Below are 25,291 nucleotides of genomic sequence, written 5' to 3'. Positions count from 1 at the left end.
CAAGGGGAAAACAACCCAGTCCTCATTGAGGGTTCAGTAGTGGAGAGGGTCAAGAGCTTCAAATCCCTGGATCTGTCCAGGACCCTCCACGTTGATGCAATCGCAAAGAAGGCTCGCCAGCAGCTTTGTTTTGTGAGGAGATTCGGTATGTGACTGAAATCTCTTGAAAACTTCTACAGGTGGACCGTGAAGAGCATTCTGGCTGGTTGCATCCCTGTCTGGTATGGAGGCGCCAACTCTTAGGAGAAGAATAAACTCCAGAGGATTGTTAACTTGACCTGCGACATCAAGGGCACCAGACTCCACTCTATTGAGGACATTAACATGAGGCAAGGTCTTAAAAAAGCAGCCTCTATCCTCAAAGACCCCACCACCCAGGCCATGCCCTCTTCACTCTGTTACCATCAGGGAAAAGGTACAGGAGCCTGAAAACGAGCCCTCAGCGGCACAAGGACGGCTTCTTCACTTCCGCCAACAAATACCTGAACGATCAATGAACCACAGATGCTTCCTGACTCTGACTCTCTGCACTATTTTGACCTATTATTGTAAGATGGTTTAGATAAACGTTCACCCTGTGACACGTTGCTGCAAAACAACAACTTCCATGACTTGTTCATGACAATAAATTCTTTGTTGTTGAGGAGTCTGATGGTGGAGGGGTAGCAGCTATTCCTGAACCTGGTGGCGCTGATACTTCTTTCCAATGGCCACTTCAGCAGGGCTACACAAATGGAACATGCGGTGCAGTTTATTTCTTTTTGTAACGAATGTGGTTCCTCCCAACTGAGAGTTTAGAGGGATCTGGGCTGCAGAGATGCCTGGGCTTCATTCTCATGAGACTCATGTGGAAGAGGTTAAGGACCATGGCAGGTGTTCTGGTTTACCGAGAGAGGAACTGAATGCAGAAGTGAGGAAGTTTAACGTTCACTTTTTGGTAGGACAATATCTGGGCCGTTTGCTTCTTTAAGGAAAGGTCCATTGGAAGAGAAACATAGGAATAAAGGAAGTAGGAACAGGAGTCGGCTAAAAATGGCCCATCGAGCCTGCTCCGCCATTCAATACGATCATGGCTGATCTAATTTATGACCTAACTCCACCTACCTGCCTTCTCCCCATATCCTCTAATTCCTCTATCATGTAAAAATTTATCTAACCGAATTTTAAATATGTTTAATGAGGTAGCCTCAACCACTTCCCTGGTTAGAGAATTCCAAACATTCACTACTCTCTGGGAAAAACTATTTTTCCTCATTTCAGTCCTAAATCTACTCCCCCGAATCTTGAGACTGTGTCCTCTCATTTTAGTTTCCCCGCCCGGCCAGCTCAAAAAACCTTCCTACATCTATCCTATCCATACCCTTCATAATCCTATATGTTTCTATAAGATCTCCTCTCATTCTTCTGAACTCGAGCGAATATAATCCTCGACGATTTAATCTTTCATCATAAGTCAACCCCTTCATCCCAGGGATCAACCTAGTAAACCTCCTCTGGACCGTCTCCAAAGCCAGTATACCCTTCCTCAAATATGGAGACCAGAACTGGACTCAGTACTCCAGGTGCGGTCTCACCAGTACCTTGTACAGTTGCCACATTACAGAGGATTTGATGCATCATGGGTTGTGTGGCAAGGAAAGGTCAGGCAGGGTGGGGATGTATCTGTCGGCTGGGAGTCTAGAAAGGTGGTCCTGAGGAGTCCCATCCACACTCTCCACCCCTCCTGTCACCCACTCCCCCACCCACAGAAGAGGCCTGCTGCAACAAACCTTCCTCACTCCGTTCAAAGTGAACTCACACTGCAGCCCGACTTCCGTGTTTCACTCTGCTGTTCTTGTGCAGAATAGAACATTCCAGAACAGTGCAGGCCCCCCTCAGCCCACAATGTTGTGCCTTCACAACAAACTAACCCTTCCCTCCCTGATATCCTCTATTTCCCTTCCATCCATATCCCTGTCTGAGTCTTTTAAATGCCCCTAATGTTCCAGCCTCCATCACCATCCCTGGCAAGGCATTCAGGCACCTGCTACCCTCTGTATATATTAAAAAAACCACAGCACATCCCCTATCCTTCCTCTCCTCACCTTATACAGGTGTCCTCTGGTATCTGCTACTGTCCAAACCTGAGGATGTTTTCTCTGTGGGAAGTCAGGGGTCAAAGACGAGATGAGGTGACTTTGTTTACATCTGAAGGCGGTGAGGTTTTTGACCTGGGCCCAATTAGTCCATGTGGGCATTCTGGGCAAATCTTCCAAACCCATCCCGGTCCACAAAGCTGTTGAAGAGACAGGGAGACTTTTGGAACCTTGAGGGACATGGCACTGGTGTGGGGAAGGTAGAACAGAACGAGGGGCTAAATGTCCTGCATCGGGTTCCTGAGCCCTCTCGAAGGAGAGCAGGTGATCAAGCAAGTCCCAGCCAGTGCAGCTGAGAGCTAAGGAATGGGAAGAATGTTGTTTGGGTTTGACATATCAAAATGCTGGAGGAACTCGGCTGGTCTCTCAGCTTCCATTGAAGGCAAGGATACGCTGCCGACATTTCAGGCCTGAGCCCTTCTTCACGGAATTATTCCTCGACGAAGGGTTCAGGCCCGTAACATTAATAATATACAGTGCCTTTGGCTCCAATGGACGGTGCAAGACCGGCAGAGTTCCACCCATGTGTCTCCAGACTTCCATGTCTCTCTCTGTCTGGGGCTGCCGCTTGGTTCGAACCGTGGGGGAGGCTCTGTGTGGGGTTGGGGGGGTGAAGCTGCTCACTTCCCGCCCCCTGTGGTTCCCGTGTGAACCCTGTTGTGCGCTCCACCGTCAACCAACTCGCTTCCATTGCGTGGGTTCGCTGCGCGGTGGACCACCGCTGCCACATCTGGCGTTGGACCATTGATCCCACCGATCCATGCCAGCATCACCGCTTCCAACTCTTCAGAATCAGAACTTGTCCCGAGCAAGTAATGAAACTTGCTGTTTTGCGGCAGCGTCACAGTGTAAACAATAAATAAAAATCGTGCATGAAATGTCAAAGTCAGGCAGTGTCTGTGGATCATCGAACAGAAAATACAACAGCACAGTACAGGCCCTTCGGCCCTCCATGTTGTGCCAACCCAATCCCTCCCCTCCTCGTAACCCTCAATGTTTCTGTCTAAGAATCTCTTAAACGCCCCTAATGTTCCAACCTCCACCACCTTCACCAGCAAGGCCCTAACAACTCGAAATTTAAAAATGTACCCCTGAAGTCTCCCCTAAACTTCCCTCCCTTCACTTTGTCTGGTGTTTGCTGATCCGACCCTGGGAAACAGGCACTGACTGTCCACCCAATCTATGCCTCTTGTAATCTTGCAGACCTCTATCAAGTCTCCTCTCATCTTTCTACGCTCCACCTGGGGGATTTATCCCTGCCCCCCACTCCCCTGCAAGGATGTAACTCTGGCCCCCAGACATTCCCGTGACTGGGGTGCTTGGGTTAACTCCCTGCGAGCTGGGGTGGAGCATTAGAGCTGGCAATCCACCTCTCCGGTGTCGTATCGGAAGCTGTGCCTACAGAGACTCCGAGATGGGGATCCGCTCTGGCAGGAACATGGGGCTGGACTGGCTGTGCCCACAGAGACTCCGACACGCCCTGCGGGATGGAATGTGCAGCTGTCTTGTCAGGACATGGTCTCCCCTTCCAGCAGCCTGGATCCGTTCAGACCTGCCCGCCTCGCACACCCAGCTCCAACAAACAAGCCTGCGGGAGACAGGGGTTGGGGGTGGATGGTGGGGAGAGAGGGAGGGAGAGTGTTGGCCTGGAGCAGCCAACCTCCCTTGTCCCCCGTGGAAGAGAGGGATGTCGAACAAGGACAGAGAGGCACTGGTTGAGTGACGTGGGGAATCTTCCTCATTCAAAAAACCTCCAGTCGTCAACCTCTCTTCATTACACTATTACAAATGTGGGCAGGTGCATGGATGGGAGGGGTACAGGCAGCTATGGACTGGGTACAGGTCACTGGGACTAGGCTGTATAATAGTTTGGCATAGACTAGAAGGGCCAATGTTCTATGGTTCCATATATTGACTGCTTTCCCAAGGCAGTGGGAGGTATTAACAGAGTTGACAGAGGGGAGGGGGCACCAGCAGAAGGGGGGCGTGTGTCGGAGGAGTGGGGGCGTGTGTCGGAGGGGAGGGGGTGCGCGCTGGAGGGGAGGGGGAGCACGCCAGGGGGAGGGGACACGCGTTGGGGGGAGGGAGCGTGATGGAGGCGAGATGGTGTGTGAAGATTTGGGTCACATCTACACCCCTCTGCAGTTTTTTTGCGGTGTTCTGGGGAGCAGTTGCCCTCCCGCGCAGTGATACACCCTGATAGAAGCCTGCATGTGGTTCTGAGGAAGTGGAGAACTGGAGTGAACTGTTGGCCATTGCATCGACTTGGATTGACCAGGACAGGTCAATGGAGATGCTCACTCCAAGGTGCATACAGCTGCCCACCCATCTCTGCCTCAGCCCATTGATGCACACCAGAGTGTTAGTTCCTCACCCCATCACCACCATGGGTCACTCCCGAAATCAGAAGTCCACCCCCGTCACTGCTGGACCTTCCTCTTGGCCAGCTACGCAGGGACAGCGTCACCACAGGGACTGCTCACCCCCTCCTTCCCACTGGCAGGAAACGTGGCTGAAGGTTTGAGCTCATTTCCCACAAAGTTATGGAAGGTGTCTTCTCCCTGGTCATGCCTCAATCTGGACCCCACTCCCACCCCAATCCCACCCCAGCCCCACCCCCCCCTGCCCCCAATCCCGCCCCACCCACACCCCCTGCCCCCAATCCCGCCCCAGCCCCACCCCCCTGCCCCCAATCCCGCCCCAGCCCCACCCCCCTGCCCCCAATCCCGCCCCAGCCCCACCTCCCTGCCCCCAATCCTGCCCCGGCTCAACCCCGAACCCTCCCAGTTCACCTTTGGAGATCAGGGAAGCTCTCCTTGATGTTGAATTTCCGTGGGGGGTGGGAATGTTCAGGAGGGGCTGGGGGAAACAGGGCATGCCCCGGAATATCTCAACCACCAATGTGTCAGTGGTTGGTAAATTATTGGAAGGTGATCCAAGAGATCAAATATACAATTATTTAGATATCCAAAGACAGATTAGGAACAGTCAACATGGCTTTGTTGGTCATGTTTAACCAATCTTGGGGAGTTTGAGGAGGTTATCAGGAAGGTGGATGGAGGAAAGGCTGTGGATGTTGTCTACATGGAAATTAGTAAGGCCTTTGACAAGGTCCCACATGGGAGGTTAGTCAGGAAGGTCCTGACGCTGGGGATTCATGATGAAGTAGTGAACTGGATTCGACAATGGCTCTACGGGAGAAGCTCTACGGTGGATGATGCTTCTCAGACTGGAGGCCTGTGACTAGTGGTGTGTCTCAGGGATCGGTGCTGGGACCATTGTTGTTTGACATCTGTATCAATGATCATGAAAGATATCAATAAGATTAAAGGAGTGGGGAGAAAATTTACAAGGATTTTGCCGCGACTTCAGGAACCAAGTTGCCATGCTGTCTATAAGGAGTTTGAACGTCCTTTCAGTGTCTGTGTGTGTTTTCACTGGGTGCTCTGGTTGCCTCCCACCATGGTTAAAAAAATCTTACTGTGGATTGTAGATTAATTTGCTATAATTGGGAATTCATGTGCTAAAATGGCCTGTTACCGTACTGTATATCAAAATTTAAATCCAAGTATTGAGTACAGGAGTTGGGATGTGATGGTAAAGTTGTAGAAGACATTGGTGAGGCCAAATTTGGAGAATTGTGAGCAGTTTTGGTCACTGAACTACAGGAAAAGGATCAATAAGATAGACAGAGTGTAGAGATTTCTCGGATGTTGCCTAGACTTCAGGAACTGAAGTTAAACAGGTACGGACTTTATTCCCTGGAGCGTAGAAGAATGAGGGGAGATTTGATCGAGGTATTTAAAATTATGAGGGGGACAGACAGAGTAAATGTAGATCAGCTTTTTCTGAGGGTGGGTGAGATACAAACCAGAGAACATTTTTAAAAATAATTTATAAATTTTAAACCACAATATAATTACATTCAATTGTAAACTATTCTAAAAAAAATTATTACATGTGGTAATATCTTCCCATTCCCCTCAACCTTCCCACACCCCCCCATCCATAAAGAAAAAAAAATGCCAAGAAAATAAAACATTTATTACCATAAAGTTTATATTGGAGGTTAACAAGAAGTGAGATCTTCAGAGTGTAAACATGCAGACCCACACTTTGTAAATAAGGGCTCCACATTTTCCAAAATACATGATATTTATCTCGCAGCTGATGAGTAATGTTCTCTTTACGGTGCTACAACGATGAAGTTCTGTCACCTTTCCAAACCTTAATCTCTTTCTGACTTCCATGATATTGCTGTACATTTCCTAGCCGTAGCTAAACAAATTCAGTTTGAAACATATTTAATTTTGGCCTTATAACTTTAATATTATTCAATAAAAATAACATCAGGTCCTGTGGGAATTATCCCCCGGTAATTCGTTCCAAAATTGTCTAACTTTAGGACTTTGCCAAGTGAATGCGAAAAGGTTCGAATCTCACATCGACAACTAAAACATAAATCTCATACAGCAGGGCTTAACCAATTTAATTTTTGTGGCATCAGATATAAATGATTTTAAAAGTTGTATTGAACTTGCCTATATCTTACATGAGGGGGTTCTTCTTCATGGAGAGAGGGGTGGGAGTGTGGAATGAGCTGCCAGCTGAAGTGGTGAATGTTGGTTTGATTTGGGTATATCCGAGAAGATTGGCCAGGTACATGAATGGGAGGATCTGGAGGGCTAAGGTCTGACCAATCAGGGGAGGTAGAATAAAGCGATTAGCACTGACTAAGTGGGTTGAAAGGCCTGTTTCATAGAACATACAGCATAGTACAGGCCTTCTGACCGTGTACTAAACCCTCCCTACCCTGTAATCCTCTATTTTTCCTCCATCCATGTGTTTAAGAATCTCTTGTCCCTAATGTTCCAGCCTCCACCCCCCCACCCCACCAAGGCATCCAGGCTCCCACAATTCTTGGTGTAAAAAAAACTTACCCCTGACGTCTCCCCTAAACTTCCCTCCCTTCACTTTTTTGCAGATGTCCTCTGGTGTTTGCTGATCCTGCCCTGGGAAACAGGGTGGACGGCCAGCGCCTATCTCTGCCTCTCAGAATCTTGTAGACCTCTATCAAATCTCCTTTCAGCCTTCTTTGAAAGGAGAAAAGTCCCAGCTCTGCTAACCTTGCCCTCATAAGACTTGCTTCTCAATCCAGACAACATCTTGGTAAATCTCCTCTGCCCCCTCTCCACAGCTTCCACATCCTTCCTCTAATGAGGTGACCAGAAATGAACACAATACTCCAAGTGTGGTCTCACCAGAGATTTGTAGAATTGTTACATGACCTCTCTACTCCTTAACTCAATTCCCCCATTAATGAATCCCAGTGTCCTTTTGGCCTTCTTAACTATCCTGTCAACCTGTGCGGTGACCTTCAGGGATGTAGGGATTTGGACCCCAAGGTCCCTCTGTTAATCCACACTCTTAAATAACTGACCATTAACCCTGTACATGACCTTCTGGTTTGTCCTTCCAAAATGCATCACCTCACACTTGTCCGGATTGAACTCCAGCTGCCACTTTTCTGCCCAACTCTGCATCCTTACTCTATCCTCTTGTAACCTTCAACAACCTTCAGCTCCATCCACAACTCCTCCAACCTTCGCATCATCCACAAACTTACTGACACATCCGTCCGCCTCTTCATCCAGGTCATTTATAAAAATCACAAAGAGCAAGGGTCCCAGAACAGATCCCTGCGGCCCCTCCACTAGTCACTGACCTCCAGGCAGAAAACTTTCCTTCCACGACTACTCTCTGCTTTCTTCCTACAAGCCAATTTTTTATCCACACGGCCAAGGTTTCACTGATCCTAAGCCTCATGACTTTCTGGATGTGTCTCTCGAGAGGACCTGGTCAAATGCCGTGCTAAAATCCATGCAGACCACATCTACCACCCAACCCTCATCAATTTCTTTTGTTACCTCCTCAAAATACTCAATTAGACCCATGAGGCATGACCTTCCCTTCACAAAGCCCCGCTGACTATCCTTGAGTAGACTGGACTTCTCCAAATGCTCATAGATCCTATCCTTTTGAACCCTCTCCATTAGTTTACGCCCCACTGACGTAAGACTCACGGGTATAGAATTCCCAGAATTCTCCCTGTTACCTTTTTTAAACAAGGGGACTACATTTGCCATTCTCCAATCCTCCGGCACCTTCCCTGCAGCCAAAGAAGATTCAAAGATCATAGCTACTGCCCCAGTTATCTCTTCCCACAGCAGCCTGGGGTTTATTACGTCCGGCCCCGGGGACTTGTCAATCGCGGTGTTTTGAAGAAGATCCAACACTTCCTTAAACTCCACACTGTCCAGCACAGACCATTCTATTCTGACCTCACTGTGATCAAGGTCCTTTTCTGTTGTGAATACTGATGTAAAGTGTTCATTTACGATCTCCCCAACCTCCTCCGCCTCCAGGCACATATTGTCCCCTTTATCCTTTAGTGGCAAACTCTACGACTGTTAAGAAATGTACTTAACTCTGAGCTGACTGCAAGTGTAGGCACTAGATCCTGAGGTTAGATGGCATCTAAACTCTTTGACTACTCTTGATCTAATCTGCAGTGCTTGGACCTCAACACTTCACCCTGCTGCAGATCTCTCTGTGTGGTGCTGAAGGACGTCCATTTGGAACAGAGATACAGAGGAATTTCTTCCTCTGTAGAGGGTGGAATTTGCTGCCACAGGCAGTTAAGGAGGCGAGGTCATTTAAGGCAGAGATTGTTAGGATTAGCCAGGGCATCAAAGGTTATGGGAGAAGGCATTGGAGCTGAGTGAGAAAATGGATCACCTCATGAGTGATTGGTGGGACAGACTCAATGGGCTGAATGGCCTATTCCTGCTCTTCTGGTCTCTTGTGGGACACGTCCTGTGCTCTCAGCCTTGTCGCACCCACCCGTCTTGCCCACCAGTTGTTGCAGGTGCAGCTGGCAATGCCCAGCAGAGTGGGAGACTGCCAGCCTGTGGCTAACAAAAGAGGTTAAGGTAAAAATAAAAGGGAGGGCAGTTGAGGAGGCAAAAATTAGTGGGAAAACAAAGGACGGGAAACTTTTACAAACTTACAGAAAGAGACAAAGGAAGTCATGAGGAAAGAAAAGATGAATTATAAAAGGAAGTTGGGAAACAACATACAGAAGGAAACTAAGAGTATTTAAAAAATATATGGAGTAGATCTAGGGCTGATTGAAAATGAAGCTTGAGAAATTATTACCCAAAAAATGGGTAATATAGATGGCAGAATCAGTCTTCTGAGTAAGGCCCTAGCGATATATCTGTTAGAAGTCTCCGGAAATAGAATTAAATACTGTCGGGATTACAAGAGAGATTGTGCTTAGTAAGCTGAATGGTCTAAAAGTAGACAGTCTCCAGGACCAGATGAGAGGCACCCATGGGTTCTGAAGGAGGTGCCTTGGAGATTGTACCGGCATTGGAATTGATTTTCCAGAAATCAATAGACTCTGGCACGGTTCCCGAGGATTGGAAGGTTGCAAATGTAGTCCCGCTGTTTAAGAAAGGAGGGAGGCAGAAAAAAGGAAATTATAGGCCCATTAGTCTGACCTCGGCAGTTGGAAAGATATTGGAATCAATCCTCAAGGACGAGGTTATGAAATACCTCAAGGTGCGTGGCAGGGTAGGTCCAAGCCAGCATGGGTTCACGAAGGGACGATCCTGCCTGACCAACCTATTGGAATTCTTTGAGGAAATCTCCAGTAGGATGGACAAGGAAGAGGCTGTGTTTGATTTTCAAAAGGCCTTCGATAAGGTGCCACATAAGAGGCTGTTTAATAAGAGGAGAGTCCATGGAATTACAGGAAAGATATTTGACTGGGTTGAGCATTGGCTGATGGGCAGGAAGAAAAGGGTGGGAATAAAGGGGTCCTGCTCTGGTTGACTGCCAGTTACTAGTGATGTCTGCAGGAGTCGGTGTTGGGGCCGCTTCTGTTTATAATGTATATTGATGATTTTGATTATGGAGTGAATGGTTTTGTGGCCACGTTTGCAGATGACTCCACGATAGGTGGTGGAGTAGGAAATGTTGAAGAAACAGAAAGGTTGCAGAGACTTGGCCAGGTTAGGAGAGGGGGGCGAAGAAACGACAGATGAGATCCAATATGGAGAAATGTACGGTGGACATTTTGGACATGGAAATAAACAGGCAGATTATTATTTAGATGGGGAGAAAATTCAAACTTCGTAAGTACAGAGGGACTTGGGGGTCCTCATGCAGGATACCCTAAAGGCTCCCCACCAGGGTGGATCGGCAGTAAAGAAGGCAAAGGTTATGTTGGGATTTATTTCAGGGAAACCGAGTATAAGAGTAAAGAGGTGTTGATGAGGCTCCACAGGGCCCTGGTGAGCCCTCATTTGGAGAACTATGTGCAGTTTTGGGCATCTTATCTTAGAAAGGATGTTATGATGTTGGAGAGGGTGCAGAGAAGATTTACCAGGATGATTCCTGGAATGCAGGGGCCAACATATGAGGAACGTTTAGCGGCTCTTGGACTGGATTTATTGGAATGTCGAAGAATGAAAGATTCAGAGAAACATTTTGAATGCTGAAAGGATTGGACAGAGTAGATGTTCCCCTTGGTGGAGGTGAGTCCAGGACTAGAGAGGACAGTCTTAGAATTAGAAGGGACCCATTTAACACAGAGATGAGAAATTTCTTCAGCCAGAGGGTCGTGGAATTCGTTGCCACATCCAGCTGTGGAGGCCGGATCATTGGGGGAGTTTAAGGAGGAGATTGATTGGGATCTAATTAGTCAAGGTATCAAGGAATATGAGGAAAAGGCTGGAACCTGGAACTAGACGTGAGAATGGTTTAGCTCATAGTGGAGTAGCATAGTTGACTCAATGGGCTGAATGGCCTTGATCTTGTGAACTGTTAGCAGAGAGAGAGAAATGGAGTGAATGTTTCAGTTCAATGACCTGTCAACAGAGCTGGGAAGATCTGGGCTGGTTTCAGTGAAGGGGTGGGGGGGAGAGGGGAGACACCTGCCCTTGGGGGAGACCCACAGACCTCCATAACACCATTGCTTTGATGGTGTTCTGGTTTTTTGGCGGGGAGGGCAGCAACTTCTCCATGGCACATGATAGTGTGCTGCTCCGATGAGCCGTCAGTCTGGTAGATCACCGGTGCTGTCTGGTAGAGGTTGTACGTTCTTCCATTGGGTTCCAGGTTCGTAAACTTTCTGACATTTATATTTCATTTGCCATTTCTCTGCCCGTTCTTCTCATCTGACTGAGTCCTTCTGTAGCCTCCCTGTTCCCCCTACATGACCTGCTCCTCCACCTCCCTTCATATCATCTACAAACTTGGCCACAAACCCATTCATTCCAGATTCAGGTGCCATTCAGCGCGGGTGATCATGTCTCTCCATCCGTCACGATCTCTGACCCTCCGAATTGTAGTCATTGCCTCCTGCTCTCCTTTGTGGAAAGGCCAAATTTGGAGATTTGTGTGCAGTTTTGGTCACTGAACTTCAGGAAAGAGATCAATAAGATAGAAAGAGTGCAGAGAAGATTTACTAGGATGTTGCCTGGACGTCAGGAACTGAGTTACAGGGAAAGGTTAAACAGCTTCGAACTCATTCCCTGGAATGTAAAAGAATGAGGGGAGATTTGGTCGAGGTATTTAAAATTATGAGGGCACAGACAGAGTAAATATAGGTCAACTTTTTCCACTGAGGGTGGGTGAGATACAAACCAGAGGACATGGGTTAAGGGTGAAAAGGGAAAAGATTAGGGGGAATGTGAGGGGGAATTTCTTCACACAGAGAGTGGTGGGGGTGTGGAACGAGCTGCCGGCTGAAGTGGTGAATGTGGGCTCAATTTTAACATTTAAGAGGAATTTGGACAGGTGCATGGAGGGTACAGACTGGGTGCAAGTCAGTGGAACTAGGCAAAACGCATGGTTTGGCACATACTAGAAGGGCCGAAGGGGTTGTTTCTGTGCTGCAATGTTCTCAGTTTGATTTGGTATTTAAATCTCTGCTCTATAAATGACACCGTCTGATCTGTTGAGTTTCTCCAGCGTTGTGTTTTTACTGAACACCTCTGCTTCCGCAGGTGAGTGATGGTGCAGTCCCAGCACGCCGGCAGCTGGTAAAATGAGCGGCAATGCCAACACGCTTGGGAGGTGGGCCGGCACAGCCAGCCAGTCCCTGTGCATCGAAGCGGATAGGGAGGCGGAAGGAGTGGGCAGCAAGATCCTCAAGGTGTGCTTCTGCAGCAACACCAACATTAATCTGGGCAAGAACTTCAAGCTGGTGAAGTGCGATCACTCGACTGAGATCAGGGTAAGGTCAGCAATGTTCTCCACGCACACGATTCTGAGAGACAGCAGCCACAAGCATTTGGAAAGGCATGGACTGATTAAGGAAAGTCAGCGCAGAAAATGAAATATAATGTCAGAAAGTGGACGGTCATACACTTTGGTCAAAAAAAATTAGCGGACAGACTATTTTCCAAATGGGAGAAGGTTGAAAATCCCCAGGTGTGAAGGGGCCTGGGATTCCTCGTGCAGGAGCCTGAAGGGAAACTTGCAGGTTGAGTCGGGGGTGAAGAAGGCAAAGGTAATGTTGCCGTTTGTTTCGAGAGGAATAGAATCTAAGAGCAGGGATGAGATGTTGGGGTTTATCAGGCCCTGTTGAGGCCTCATGTGGAGATTGTGAGCAGTTTTGAGCTCCTCATTTCAGAAAGAATGTCCTGACATTGGAGAGGTTTCAGAGGAGGTTCAAAAGGATAATTCTGGGAATGAAAAGGTTATCATATGAGGAGCGTTTGATGCTTTTGGCCTGGCCTCGTTGGAATTTAGGAGAATGAGGGGGTGTCTCATTGAAACATTTTGAATGTTGAAAGGTGTGGCCAGAGTCAATGTCAAAAGGTTGTTTCCCATGGTGGGAGAGTCTAGGACAAGAGGGCACAACTTCAGGATTGAAAGACGTCCACTTGGAACAGAGATGCAGAGGAATTTCTTCAGCCAGAGGGAGGTGAATCTGTGAAATTTGTTGCCACAGACAGTTGTGGAGGCCGGGTCATTGGTTGTATTTAAGGCAGAGATTGATAGGTTCCTGATTAGCCAAGTTGTGGGGAGAAGGGCGGGCAGTGGGGCTGAGTGGGGAAATGGATCAGCTCATGATTAAATGACAGAGTGGATTCGATGGGATGAATGGCCTATTTCTGCCCCTGCCTTGTGCCTTTGCACACGGGGGCAAATCAATTTTATTTTAAGACATCCAGCACAGTATCAGGCCTTTCCGGCCCATAAGCCCGTGCCGCCCAATTACCCACAGCACCTGTTGGTTTTCGGTGGGAGGGAACCGGAGCAGACGATGGGAGAACAAAATTGCTGTAAGGCAGACACAGAATCCCCATCAGTGTTCCCCGGCCCCCCTACACTACAAGTGAAAAAGAAGTAAGAGAGTCCCTTCAGAGACACTGAGTGTCCTTGGATTCACCTCCAGCTCCGGTGGCTGCATAGACTCCTGTTCAATCCATCGGCCACCCGAGCTCCAGATCCAAACCTCCGACACGATCAGGAAGCCTCCAGAGCCCGTGGCCCTTTGGGATCCCTTCTTGCCCTCAGCACCCTCTCGAATCCCAGTCCCAATACCTGGCTCCCGTGAGCTGGTCCCCAGCATCCCATAGCCTGTGGATCCCTCAGCCATTCAGCCCCTCGCTGGTCCCCCACTGTGGTTGCCTTCCCATAAGGTCATCTCCTCTACTTCTCTTTCTCATTGGGAACAGGGGGACAGACTCCCCTTTTCTGGTACCCTGCGCAGGTCCGTGGCTCCCCTGGAGTTTGCAACCCCCTCATGACTGCTGAGTTCTCCCCGTAACCTGCGTGGGTGGTCTCATATCCAGGTTAATTGGGTGATATTTGTCAGCACAGGTTTCACGAGCTGCAGTTGGCTTTACCGTGTTGTAAATTAAGCGAAATCTGAAACTCCCTGTTCAGGGCAATGGTGGAATTGCCTCAGTAAAGGTGTTTAAGATGCAGATATTGGGGAATGAAGGGTTCTGGTGAACAGGAGTACAGGACAAGATTATCGATGACCTGCTCCTGGCCTGTGTTTTAAATGATAATTACATACAGGTGCGAATTGCTGTGACTGGAATTGCCGACGTGGTTTGTCACAGCTGCTGGCAGCCTGCCGCTGGGTGAAGAATGCGATTCCAGAGGGTAGGGTACAAGACCAGGGACACGAAGCTGAGACCCTATAGATCTCTGGTGAGACCTCACTTGGAGTACTGTGGAAAGTTTAGGGCACCTTATTTGAGAAAAAGACGTTGGAAAGGGCTCAGGGAAGATTTACAGAATTATACCAGAATGAAAGGGTTAGCACATGAGGAACGATGATCTGATTTTGGACTGGATTTGGGGTACAGGAGGATGAGGGGGGAATGTTATCGAGGCATTTCAAATGGTGCGAGGCCTGAACAGAGTTGATGTGGCAAGGATGTTTCCCACGGTCGGGGATTCTACGACCAGAGGTCACAATTTCGGGATAAAAGGGCATCAATTTAAAACAGAGATGTGGAGAAATGTCTTTAATCAGAGGGCCGTGAGTCTGTGGAACGTAGCCACAGGAGGCTGTGAAAGAGAGGTCATTGGGTGTGTTTAAGGCAGAGGTGATTAAGGATTACGGGGAGAAGGCCGGGGGGTGGGGCTGACTGGGAGGATGGATCAGCTCACGATTATAATGACAGAACAGACCCGATGGGCCAATGGGCCTTCTTCTGCTCCTATGTCTTGTGAATGGGGAGTGAGCACTGCCTGTTGGGATTCTCAATATTTGTGGCCAGTTTACCCTGGGGTCACGGCCAGTGGCTGCCAGATCCCTACTGGTCTTTCATCACCACTCTCTCTCGCTTCCTGCCCACAGGAGATCATCAATACAATATTGGACAGTGGGAGAGTGGGACCCAATATTATCTTCAAGAGCTGCTACGGACTCCGGCTGAAGCACTTGAAGTCGGACGAGGTGTACTGGCTCCACCCTGACCTCACGGTCGAGGAGGTTCAGGTCAAGTATGAGAGTCTTCACCACCAGGCTGAGTGGAGGTACTGCGCTTGTGCTCTCTGGTTGACCAGCCTGGTGAAAGCGGAGGACCCCTGACTCTCACCTTCTCAGTGCCAAGCCTGATTAGTTCACCGCCTCAATCACAGACCCTGCAGAATAAGCTTCAGTTCCAAATACCTCTGGGAAATGGTTGGGCCAGTCTCCCCCCCACCCCATAGAACATTACAGCACAGAAAACGGCCCCCTCGGCCCCTCTAGTCTGTGCCAAACCATTTTTCTTTGCCTAGTCCCATTGACCTGCACCCAGTCCATACCCTTCCATACCCCGCCCATCCATGTACCTGTCCAAATTCTTCTTAAATGCTAAAACTGAGCCCGCATTCACCACTTCAGCTGGCAGCTCATTCTACATCCCCACCACTCTGTGTGTGGAGAAGTTCCCCCTAACCTTTTCCCCTTTCACCCTTAACCCACGTCCTCTGGTTTGTATCTCACCCACCCTCAGTGGAAAAAGCACATCTGCATTTACTCTGTCTGTCCCCCTCATCATTTTAAATACCTCGATCAAATCTCCCCTCATTCTTCTACACTCCAGGGAATAAAGTCCTAACCTGTTTAACCTTTCCCTGTAACTCAGTTCCTGAAGTCCAGGCAACATCCTAGTAAATCTTCTCTGCACTCTTTCTATCTTATTGATTTCTTTCCTGTAGTTTGGTGACCAAAACTACTCACAGTTCTCCAAATTTGGCCTCACCAATGTCTTACACAACTTTACCATCACATCCCAACTCCTGTACTCAGCACTCTGATTTATGAAGCCAATATGCCAAAAGTTCTCTTTACAACCCTGTCCACCTGTGACACCACATTCAGGGAATTGTGTATCTGTATTCCCAGATCCCTTTGTTCTACCGCACTCCTCAGTGCCTGAACATTCACCGTGTACGTCCTTTGTTGGTTTGTCCTTCCAAAATGCCCACCCCCATCTGCCTTTTTTGGGAATCTTTTCTATCTGATTACAGAGAGTGGGACATGATGAACTGTCAGGCTCAGGACAATGATTCTCTGGATACGAGTGATCTGGGTTCTTGGAATTACCGATCAACCAAACTCTGAGACCGGCCTGCTTGCTTTTGAATCTTTCATGCTGCCCCAACTGCTCCGACTTGTTCATCCCTCCACGTGAAAGGCCAAGACAATTCCAGCCCCTGCTTTGCCTCCAGGCCTTGTGCAGGGTATCAGGGAATCAGGAAGGCCACTCAGCCCCTTGAATTGGCTCAGCCAGCCAGTACAGCCATTGGCTGATCTGATAGAGGTTTTGGTCCGTTCCTCACACCACCCTGTCTTCACAGCTCTCAGGGTGTGGAATGATCCCACCCCCCACCCCAAGTAATGGGTCTCTCCCCACCCCCACATGGTGTAGAATGACCAGGATCCCACCCCCTGAGAAATGGGACCCTCCCCGTCCCCTGACCACAAGTCACCCACAACCTTTGTGGGTCCCTCAGCCACTGAGCCTTCACCATGATCACCGTCCCGTAGAGTCATCTCCTCAGCTTCTCCTTCTCAACAGGGCATGATCTCTCTGTTTCTGGTACCCTGCTCCGGTCTACTGCTCGCCCAGAACCTACAACCCTTTATAGCTGCTGCCAAGCACAGGCACTGCCATCTTGGACCCCGACCCTTGGTTGAAGGATTTTAGTTTAAAAACACAGTCAGTTCCTTTAACAGGCCATTTAACGGCTGTACAGAGCCACTGGAGCTAGAACGGGCAGTTCAACCCTCCGGAGCAGCACTGGGTCCCCTCCAGTGGCAGCGCTGCCTTTACAGCCACTTTGACAGCATCACCATCTTTTTTCTTGTGCTAGATTTTGACTTGATCATTTTCCCTTGTGGAAACTTCCTCAATTTCCTGACCCGTTGATCTGCTCTTTTTCTGCCCCTGGAATGCCAAGACAACATTGTTGTTAAACCCCGCCCATGCTGATTGGTCTCTGCTGCCCCATTTATCAAAGGGTACTGTTACGAGCCCAGAGGACCCCAAAACCCAGCAGCAATAGATATTCACCAAGACAAATGGTTACTTAAACAAAAGTTGCTTTTAATTCTCTTTAAACATGACAACAGAATCACACTTTAATTTACCACTATTAACTTAACTAACCTAACTTAACCCCATTCTAATTTTAAGCGTACTTGTCTGTAATGTATGTATAAGTTCAGAAAAGTTCTTGGGTTCACAATCCAATCTCACTCCTCCAAGTTCACTGGTATCAGGCAATTCCTATACTGTGCACAGAATTTAACATTTATAAAATTCACCAGGCTTTGATGCTTGAAAGGTAAATGGTTACCACTCAGGAAGTTTCTTGTAGGTTTTCAGAAAGAGATTTGTTCCTGGACACAAGCTGATTCCTTCTGATCAGCCACGTCAGTGTCTTGCTGAAGAAACTTGCCCCATCAAGGTTTTCCAGATGATAATCTCTTTCTTTCAAGTCACCATAGAGTTCCTTTTCTGTTTCCCTTATCTCAGGCAAAACATTATACAGCCAGCCATCTCCTCTTATATGGACCACAAGGGCTTTGAACGGGCTGAACGAAGAACTCACAACCCGTTTTCAAAATGGGTTTTTCCACAAACTTGTCATGTTCCAGTCCCTGCTGCTGAACTGAAGAACTGAATTCTCTTTCTCCTTAGGCACTCGGAGCCAGACTGTCTGGCTTGAGCAGAGCTCCAGCATTTTAAATGAGATCTGTTTCGAAGTGTTTGTATGTGACCTAAACTTAAAAAATACCTGCCACAATTTATCTCCTTTTAATACATATCTATATACAATATAAAATATAATCTGTCCTAGTATAATGATTACTTTTTAAAAGTCTACTTGTGGAAATCTCCCTTCCTTCAGATTAACTGTCAGAGTACATACACAACATCACATACAACCCTGAGATTCTCTTCCCTATGGGTCAGGGAGAATTCCTACTTTTCACTAGAGCTTGTGGTGTTCAGAATTGGGATTATTTTGGCAAGTGTGTCGCGAAATTGGTTGTTCTGCGACAGCAGTATTGTGTATTACAGGTGTAGAAATTGCTTTGTATGACAATCCTACAATGCAAGATTGAAATAAATAACTAGTGCACAGAAGAGTTAAGTGAGGTTGTGCGAGAAATCTGACGGTGGAGGGGAAGAAGCTGTTCCTTGTACCACTGGGTGCTCGTCTTCAGGCTCCTGCACATCCTTCCCGATGGCAGCTGAGTGAAGAGGGCACGGCCTGGCTGGTGGTGGTCCTTGCATGCATGTTCCTTACATTGTAGAGGGTCTAGATAATTGTTTAAATCTCTACACCACCTTTGACTGTCACAACCGCTTATCTGATTCCCTTTTACTTCAGTGAGGCTGCAGGTTTTAAAAGTTTGGTCCCTCTGTCATCCCATCATTGTGGATCACTCTTCTCCAGAGAATTACTGGTGTGAGATTGCCAGTTAATCCCGGCTCACTGTCCGTGAGCAGATGTAAACCAGGGTTCTCCTGCCTTTGCAACCACATCTCCCTCCTCTCCTACTCTTTTCTTCAGATGCCTGCCGACATTTTTCCATACCTTGATGAAGGGCTCTAGTCTGAAATGTCGGTTCTGTATTTTGACCGCTGCTCTGTGAAGGACACGGCCTGACCATTGATCCCAAGGATGGCAGGACTTGCATATGAAGAAAGGCTGGATCAACTAGGTTTATACTTGCTGGAATTTAGAAGATTGAGGGGGGAATCTTATAGAAACATATAAAATTCTTCAGGGATTGGACAGGCTAGATGCAGGAAGGTTGTTCCCGATGTTGGGGGAAACCAGAACCAGGGGTCACAGTTTAAGAATAAAGTCTTTTAGGACTGAGGAGAATTTTTTTGTCTCAGATCGTGGTGAATCTGTGGAATTCTTTACCACAGGAAGTAGTTGAAGCCAGTTCCTTCTCCACATTTAATAGGAAGTTGGATTTGGCCCTTGTGGTGAAGGGGATCGTGGGTCAGGGGAGAAGGCAGGTACTGGGTACTGAGTAGATGATCAGCCATGATCATACTGAACGGTTGTGTAGGCTTGAAGGGACAAATGGCCGACCCCTGCACCTAGTCTTTATGTTTCCACAGTGTTGTGTTTTACCTGCTCCCCAGCTGGTTCCACAAGATCTGAACAGTGTTCCATCAACCCTTTTAAGGACCACCTTTACCAACGTGTCTTGTTCAGTCTGGATGGGCACTTCCCATTATGTTACATTCCATAATTACCCGATGAAGACTTTGTGCTCTGGACCCTTTCTTTCCCCCATCCCCATTTGTTCCTTATCCCCATCCAGACAGATTCAACTCCCTTTCCTTGAGTAAAATAGAAACGCTGGAGGAATTCAGTGGTCTTGCAGTGTTGATCAGAGATAAAGATGTATAGGCAAGTATCGTTGTTCCCTACGGATGTTGTGAGACCAGCTGAGCTCCTCCAGCATCTCGTTGAGTTTTTACTACAATCACAGCGTCTGCAGACTTGTGCTTTGCTGCCCCCTCCCCCCCCCCCCCCCCACCCCCATTCCTTCTGAGCCTGGATCACTTTCCACAGCCACTTCCTTTGTCAACAGCGATCCATCGTTTACCCTTCCCCTCCCCCCACCCAACCAACCATTCCCAGCTCGCAACGTCCCTTTCCCCTTGCCAGCGTGTCTCCCTGAATCCTCTGGATTAAACCTCGGTTTGTGCTGTTGGCTTGTCACTTGGTTACAGCACGTCCTGCATCCAGAGACCTTCCTTGCCGTGGTCGTGGGGAGAGTTTATTGTCATAAACACAAGGGTAGATTCACTGAAACTCTTGCTGCAGCTTTCAGGCGACGTAAAATAATCCAATACGTGCAAAATAAATGATCTCAGAGAGACAAAAGATGATAAATATGAAGGAACAGATAAATATTAACAGTCGCAATGTGTGGGGAAAATATGATGTTACAATAGCGCATTAGAACATAGAACACGACAGCACAGTCCAGGCCCTTCAGCCCTCGATGTTGTGTTGACCCATATATTCAGATTACAAAGAAAAACTAACCCTCCCAACCCTGTAACCCTCTATTTTTCTTCCATCCATGTGCCTTAAATGTCCCCAATGTTTCATCCCTGGCAAGGCATTCCAGGCCCCCACAACTCTCTGTGTATATAAAAAAAAACTTACCCCTGATGTCTCCTCTACATTTCCCTCCCTTCACTTTGTACACACGTCCTCTGGTGTTTGCTGATCCTGCCCTGGGAAACAGGCACTGGCTGTCCACCCTATCTATGCCTTTCAGAATCTTGTCGACCTCTATCAAGTCTCCTCTCATCCTCCTTCGCACCAAAGAGAAAAGTCCCAGCTCTGTTAACCTTGCCTCATAGACTTGTTTCCCAATCCAGGCAACAATCTTGTAAATCTCCTCTGAACTCTCTCCACAGCTTCCACATCCTTCCTATAATGAGGTGACCAGAACTAAACACAATACTCTAATCGTGGTCTCACCAGAGATTTGTAGAGTTTCAACATGACCTCTCTACTCCTGAACTCAATCCAGATAAGTGTGAGGTGATGCATTTTGGAAGGACAAACCAGGAGGCTGAGTCCATGGTTAATGGTCGGTTACTGAAGGGTGTGGATGAACAGAGGGACCTTGGGGCACAAATCCATATATCCCTCAAGGTCACCACACAGGTTGATAGGCTAGTTAAGATGACTGATGGGACGCTGGGCTTCATTCATAGGGGGATTGAGTTCAGGAGTAGAGAGGTCATGTTGCAACTCTACAAATCTCTGGTGAGACCACACTTGTAGTATTACCTTGTCAGCCTCCATTTCCCTTCCATCCATGTGTCTGTCTATTAAATGCCCCCAATGTTCCAGCCTCCACCACCACCCGGCAAGGCACTCTGCCCCACCGTCCCTCGCCAGCCACCCCTGTCCTGATGTCCCAATGCCCCTATAACTCTCTGTGAAAAAATAAAAGTACCTTTGACGTCTCCCCTAAACTTCCCTCCCTTCACTTTGTACACACGTCCCCTGGTGTTTGCTGATCCTGCCCTGGGAAACAGGCGCTGGCCGTCCACCCTATCAATGCCTCTCAGAATCTTGTAGACCTCTATTAAGTCTCCTCTCATGCTTCTACGTTTCCGGCTTGAACCCTTTGTCATTCTCTCTCCCACCGATGTTGCTTGACCTGCTGAGGTTATTTCGCTCCAGATTCTGGCATCTGCAGTCTCCTGTGTGTCCAGTACATTCGTGATGGTTGGGGAACAAGACACTGAAATGACTATACAAATTGTTTTCAAGCTTGCAGCAAACCTGCTGTTGACATTTCTCATAGGTATGACCTGCGGATTCGATTCCTACCCAAGGATTTCATGGAGAGTTTTAAACAAGACAGAACAACTCTCTTGTGTTATTATCAGCAGGTGATTACTGTTGGCTTTCACCCTCCAGGTCTGGGTCCCCGGGGCTGGGGCTGGGGCTGGGGGTGGGGGTGGGGGGGTGGGGGTCGCTGCGTCTGGGTCCCCAGGTCTGGGCCTGTGGATGTCACCAAGTGGGAGGTGCTGATCCCCATGTTTGTGTTCCCTGGGAGCTGAGAGAAACGAGGTCTGGAGCAAGGGCTGGGCTAGCCTGGGCAGATGGACTGATGGTGACCATTGTCCACAATGGGACAGATATAACACCATGGGCAGTGGGGGGGGAGGGACTGGGGAAGATAGCAGGGAGCTGAGTGAGGTGAGGGACTAGAAATGTCAGCCTGTGGTAGCCTTCTAGAGCGCTGGACTCGGCGGCAGTGTGTGGGTGAGGGTACAACTTTAAATTTAGACACAGCAGAGTCACAGGCCCTTCTGCCCCATGAGTCTGTACCACCCAATTAACCTCCAACACCGGTAAGTTTCAAACAGTGGAGGAAACTGGAGCCCCCGGGGGAAAAGCCATGCAGACTCGGGGAAAACGCACAAACTCCTGACAGACAGCGCAGGATTTGAATCTCGGTCACTGGCGCTGTGACCATTAGGCCAACCTTGCCGCCCTGGGTAGAGTCCATTGTCAATACCTGCAGTGGCTGGGTGAGGGTGTAATGTTGGTGGGGGCTGATGGAATGTGGAGAGAATGAGATGGGACCGGGTAAATGGTTACTTGGACTGAACACGATGGGTCATGGCTAATCGTCCACCTCCCACCCACCCCCTTCACCCAACCAGGTGCGCCATGACTACATGCAGGAGGTTGCAAAGCAGGTGGACCAGGACACGGCCTTGAAGCTCGGCTGCCTAGAGATCAGGTAAGTGTCCCAGCAGGTCAATATCCCAGCAGGTAGGTGACAGATTGTCATTCCAGGCCCGAGTCTGTAACCGAATAACCGTGTCATCACTAAAGGGCCACTCCCCAAACACGCACAGATCGTGACGATAATCGCCTCACACTGTCCCTCAGTGCCCTTTCTCCCCCTGGGCCCAATGCCCCCCCGACAAAAAATCACCTTCCCTCAGTGCCCCCTCTCCCCCCTGGGCCCAATGTCCCCCCGACATAAATCCCCTTCCCTCATTGCCCCCTCTCCCCCTGGGCCCAATGCCCCCCTGACATAAATCCCCTTCCCCTGGGCCCAATGCCCCCCTGACTTCAATCCCCTTCCCTCAGTGCCCTTTCTCCCCCTGGGCCCAATGCCCCCCCGACAAAAAATCACCTTCCCTCAGTGCCCCCTCTCCCCCCTGTGCCCAATGTCCCCCTGACATAAATGCCCTTCTCTCAGTGCCCCCTCTCCCCCTGGGCTCAATGCCCCCTCGACATAAATCCCCATCCCTCAGTGCCCCCTCTCCCCCTGGGCCCAATGCCCCCCAACATAAATCCCCATCCCTCAGTGCCCCCTCTCCCCCTGGGCCCAATGTCTCCCCAACATAAATCCCCTTCCCTCATTGCCCTCTCTCCCCCTGGGCCCAATGCCCCCCCTGACATAAATCCCCTTCCCCCTGGGCCCAATGCCCCCCTGACTTCAATCCCCTTCCCTCAGTGCCCCCTCTCCCCCTGCGCCCAATGTCCCCCTGACATAAATCCCCTTCCCTCAGTGCCCCCTCTCCCCCTGGGCCCAATGCCCCCCCCGACTTCAATCCCCTTCCCTCAGTGACCCCTCTCCCCCTTGGACCTGGGGTCACTGACATTGCTCACCCCTCCCTCTGTGATCCCTTAACTCCAGTGCCCAGGAAATGTGCACCGTAGGTGAGCTGGTATTGGAGTGAAATGCTGGATTTTGTGAAATGCCTGATCGTAATAAACCTGTGATGAGACGGGGTTGGGTAATGGTTCTCTGCTTTCTCCCTTCCTATCAGGAGATTTTACAAAAACCTGCCCCCAAAGGCTCTGGAGAAGAAATCCAACTTCGAGTTACTGGAGTAAGTTTTCTCAGTGCTGTCCCTTCGGACAACGTTGCTGCTGTGAACCTAGCCCCGGATACGGCTGTCTCACAGGACCTTTCGGCAAAGTCTCCCCACATCAGGACCGTCAATTCTGGAAACTCTTGCATTTTTTATACTCCTCAAGTACCTCATTCATTCCATGTTGCCTCTATCTGTTCTACACCTCTCTCTTCTTCTGACCCAGATCCCCAATATCCTCGAAAACCATGGCTCCCTCTGCCTGTTAACCTTGTCTTTGATCCTGACAATAACATACAAACTCTGTACTCTCAACATTTCACCTTTGTAGGTCGTCCACTTACCTCACACCTCCTTGCCCAAAAACAACATCCCAATCCACACATTCTAGACAGTGGTGCAATGGTAAATTTTTAGGTGCTGGAGCTCATCAAAACGGTGACAGGGAAGTTTGTCAAAACCTGAGAACGGGTGGGGGCGTAGTGTGACTGGCAAGAATCGAGTGGGGGAGGGGGGTACTGCCTTTGTCACCACAACGTACCAGAATGCTCCGTAGCAGTCCTGGAACGGACCCCTGAGGTGCTGGAGCAGCGCTCTGGCAGTCCTGCACCCTTGATTCTAAACCCTTTCTCATTTCCTCAAAATTGGTTTTTCTCCAATTTACAATCTCAACTTAAGGCCCAGACCCATCCTCCTCCATAATTAACTTGAAACTAGTGGCATTATAATCATTGCACCCAAAATGTTCCCCTACACATATTTCTGTCACCTGCCCTGTCTCGATCCCTAATAGGAGATCCAATATTGCCCTCTCTCTAGTTGGTACCTCTATATATTGGTTTAGAATATTTCCTGAACACACTTGACAAACTCCAAGCCGTCCAGCCCTTTTACAGTGTGGAAGTCCCAGTCACTGTGTGGAAAGTTAAAATCTCCCACTATCACAATTTTGTGCTTCCTGTAGCTGTCAGCTATTTCTCTACAGATTGACTCCTCCAATTCTTGTTGACCATTGGGAAGTCTATAATACAACCCCATGAGTGTGGTCATACCTTTCCCGTTCCTCAGCTCCACCCATATAGCCTCATAGACGGGCTATCTTATTGATCTCTTTCCTGTAGTTCGGTGACCAAAACTGTACACAATTCTACAAATTTGGCCTCACCAATGTCTGATACAACCTCACCATAACATCCCAACTCCTGTACTCAATAGTAAAACCTCGTGAGAACGCAGTAATTGGGGTCCAAGATTTCATACCACATTACAGCTGAGTCGCGAAACAGATGCGACCTCCTCTGCCCCGATGTTCATCACTGGCCACCCCTCCCCTGACGTCTCACGGCGGCCAACCCTGCCCCAACATCCCTCGCCAGCCACCCCTGCCCTGACGTCCCGCGGTGGCCACCCCTGCACAGATATCCCGCGCCAGGGGGCAGGGGCAGCAATTTGGGGTCCACAGACACCCGCGCTATAAGCAATTCCGCGGATTAACGAATTGCGTTCTGACGAGGTTTCACTGTAGTCTGATTTATGCCAAAATATGCCAAAAACCCTCTTTACAACCCTGTCCACCTGTGACACCACTTTCGGGGAATTATGTATCTGTATTCCCAGATCCCTCTGTCCTACCGCACTTCTCAGTGCCCGACCATTCACCGTGTTCGTCCTTTCTTGGTTTGTCCTTCCAAAATGCAACACCTTCCACTTGTCTGCATTAAATTC

The 25,291-nt window shown here is 48.8% G+C and overlaps 1 protein-coding gene across 7 annotated transcripts in view; it reads left to right on the top strand.

Moving 5' to 3' along the window:
* The window catches only part of LOC138760275 (protein-tyrosine kinase 2-beta-like), a 159,687-nt gene that overhangs the window by 72,074 nt on the left and 62,322 nt on the right, over positions 1–25,291 (top strand). For all 7 annotated transcript variants that reach the window (XM_069930634.1, XM_069930629.1, XM_069930633.1 and 4 more), the window contains 5 exons: positions 12,212–12,441; positions 15,031–15,209; positions 21,532–21,619; positions 22,400–22,479; positions 23,522–23,584. In XM_069930634.1, coding sequence (XP_069786735.1) covers positions 12,253–12,441; positions 15,031–15,209; positions 21,532–21,619; positions 22,400–22,479; positions 23,522–23,584 — 599 coding nt within the window. In that variant the 5' untranslated portion in view covers positions 12,212–12,252. The remainder of the gene's footprint in view (positions 1–12,211; positions 12,442–15,030; positions 15,210–21,531; positions 21,620–22,399; positions 22,480–23,521; positions 23,585–25,291) is intronic.

This window comes from Narcine bancroftii, chromosome 4, assembly GCF_036971445.1.
Source record: "Narcine bancroftii isolate sNarBan1 chromosome 4, sNarBan1.hap1, whole genome shotgun sequence".
NCBI lineage: Eukaryota > Metazoa > Chordata > Chondrichthyes > Torpediniformes > Narcinidae > Narcine > Narcine bancroftii.
The sequence above is the reverse complement of the archived record's forward strand: the minus strand, read 5'-3'. Positions and strand labels throughout refer to the sequence as shown.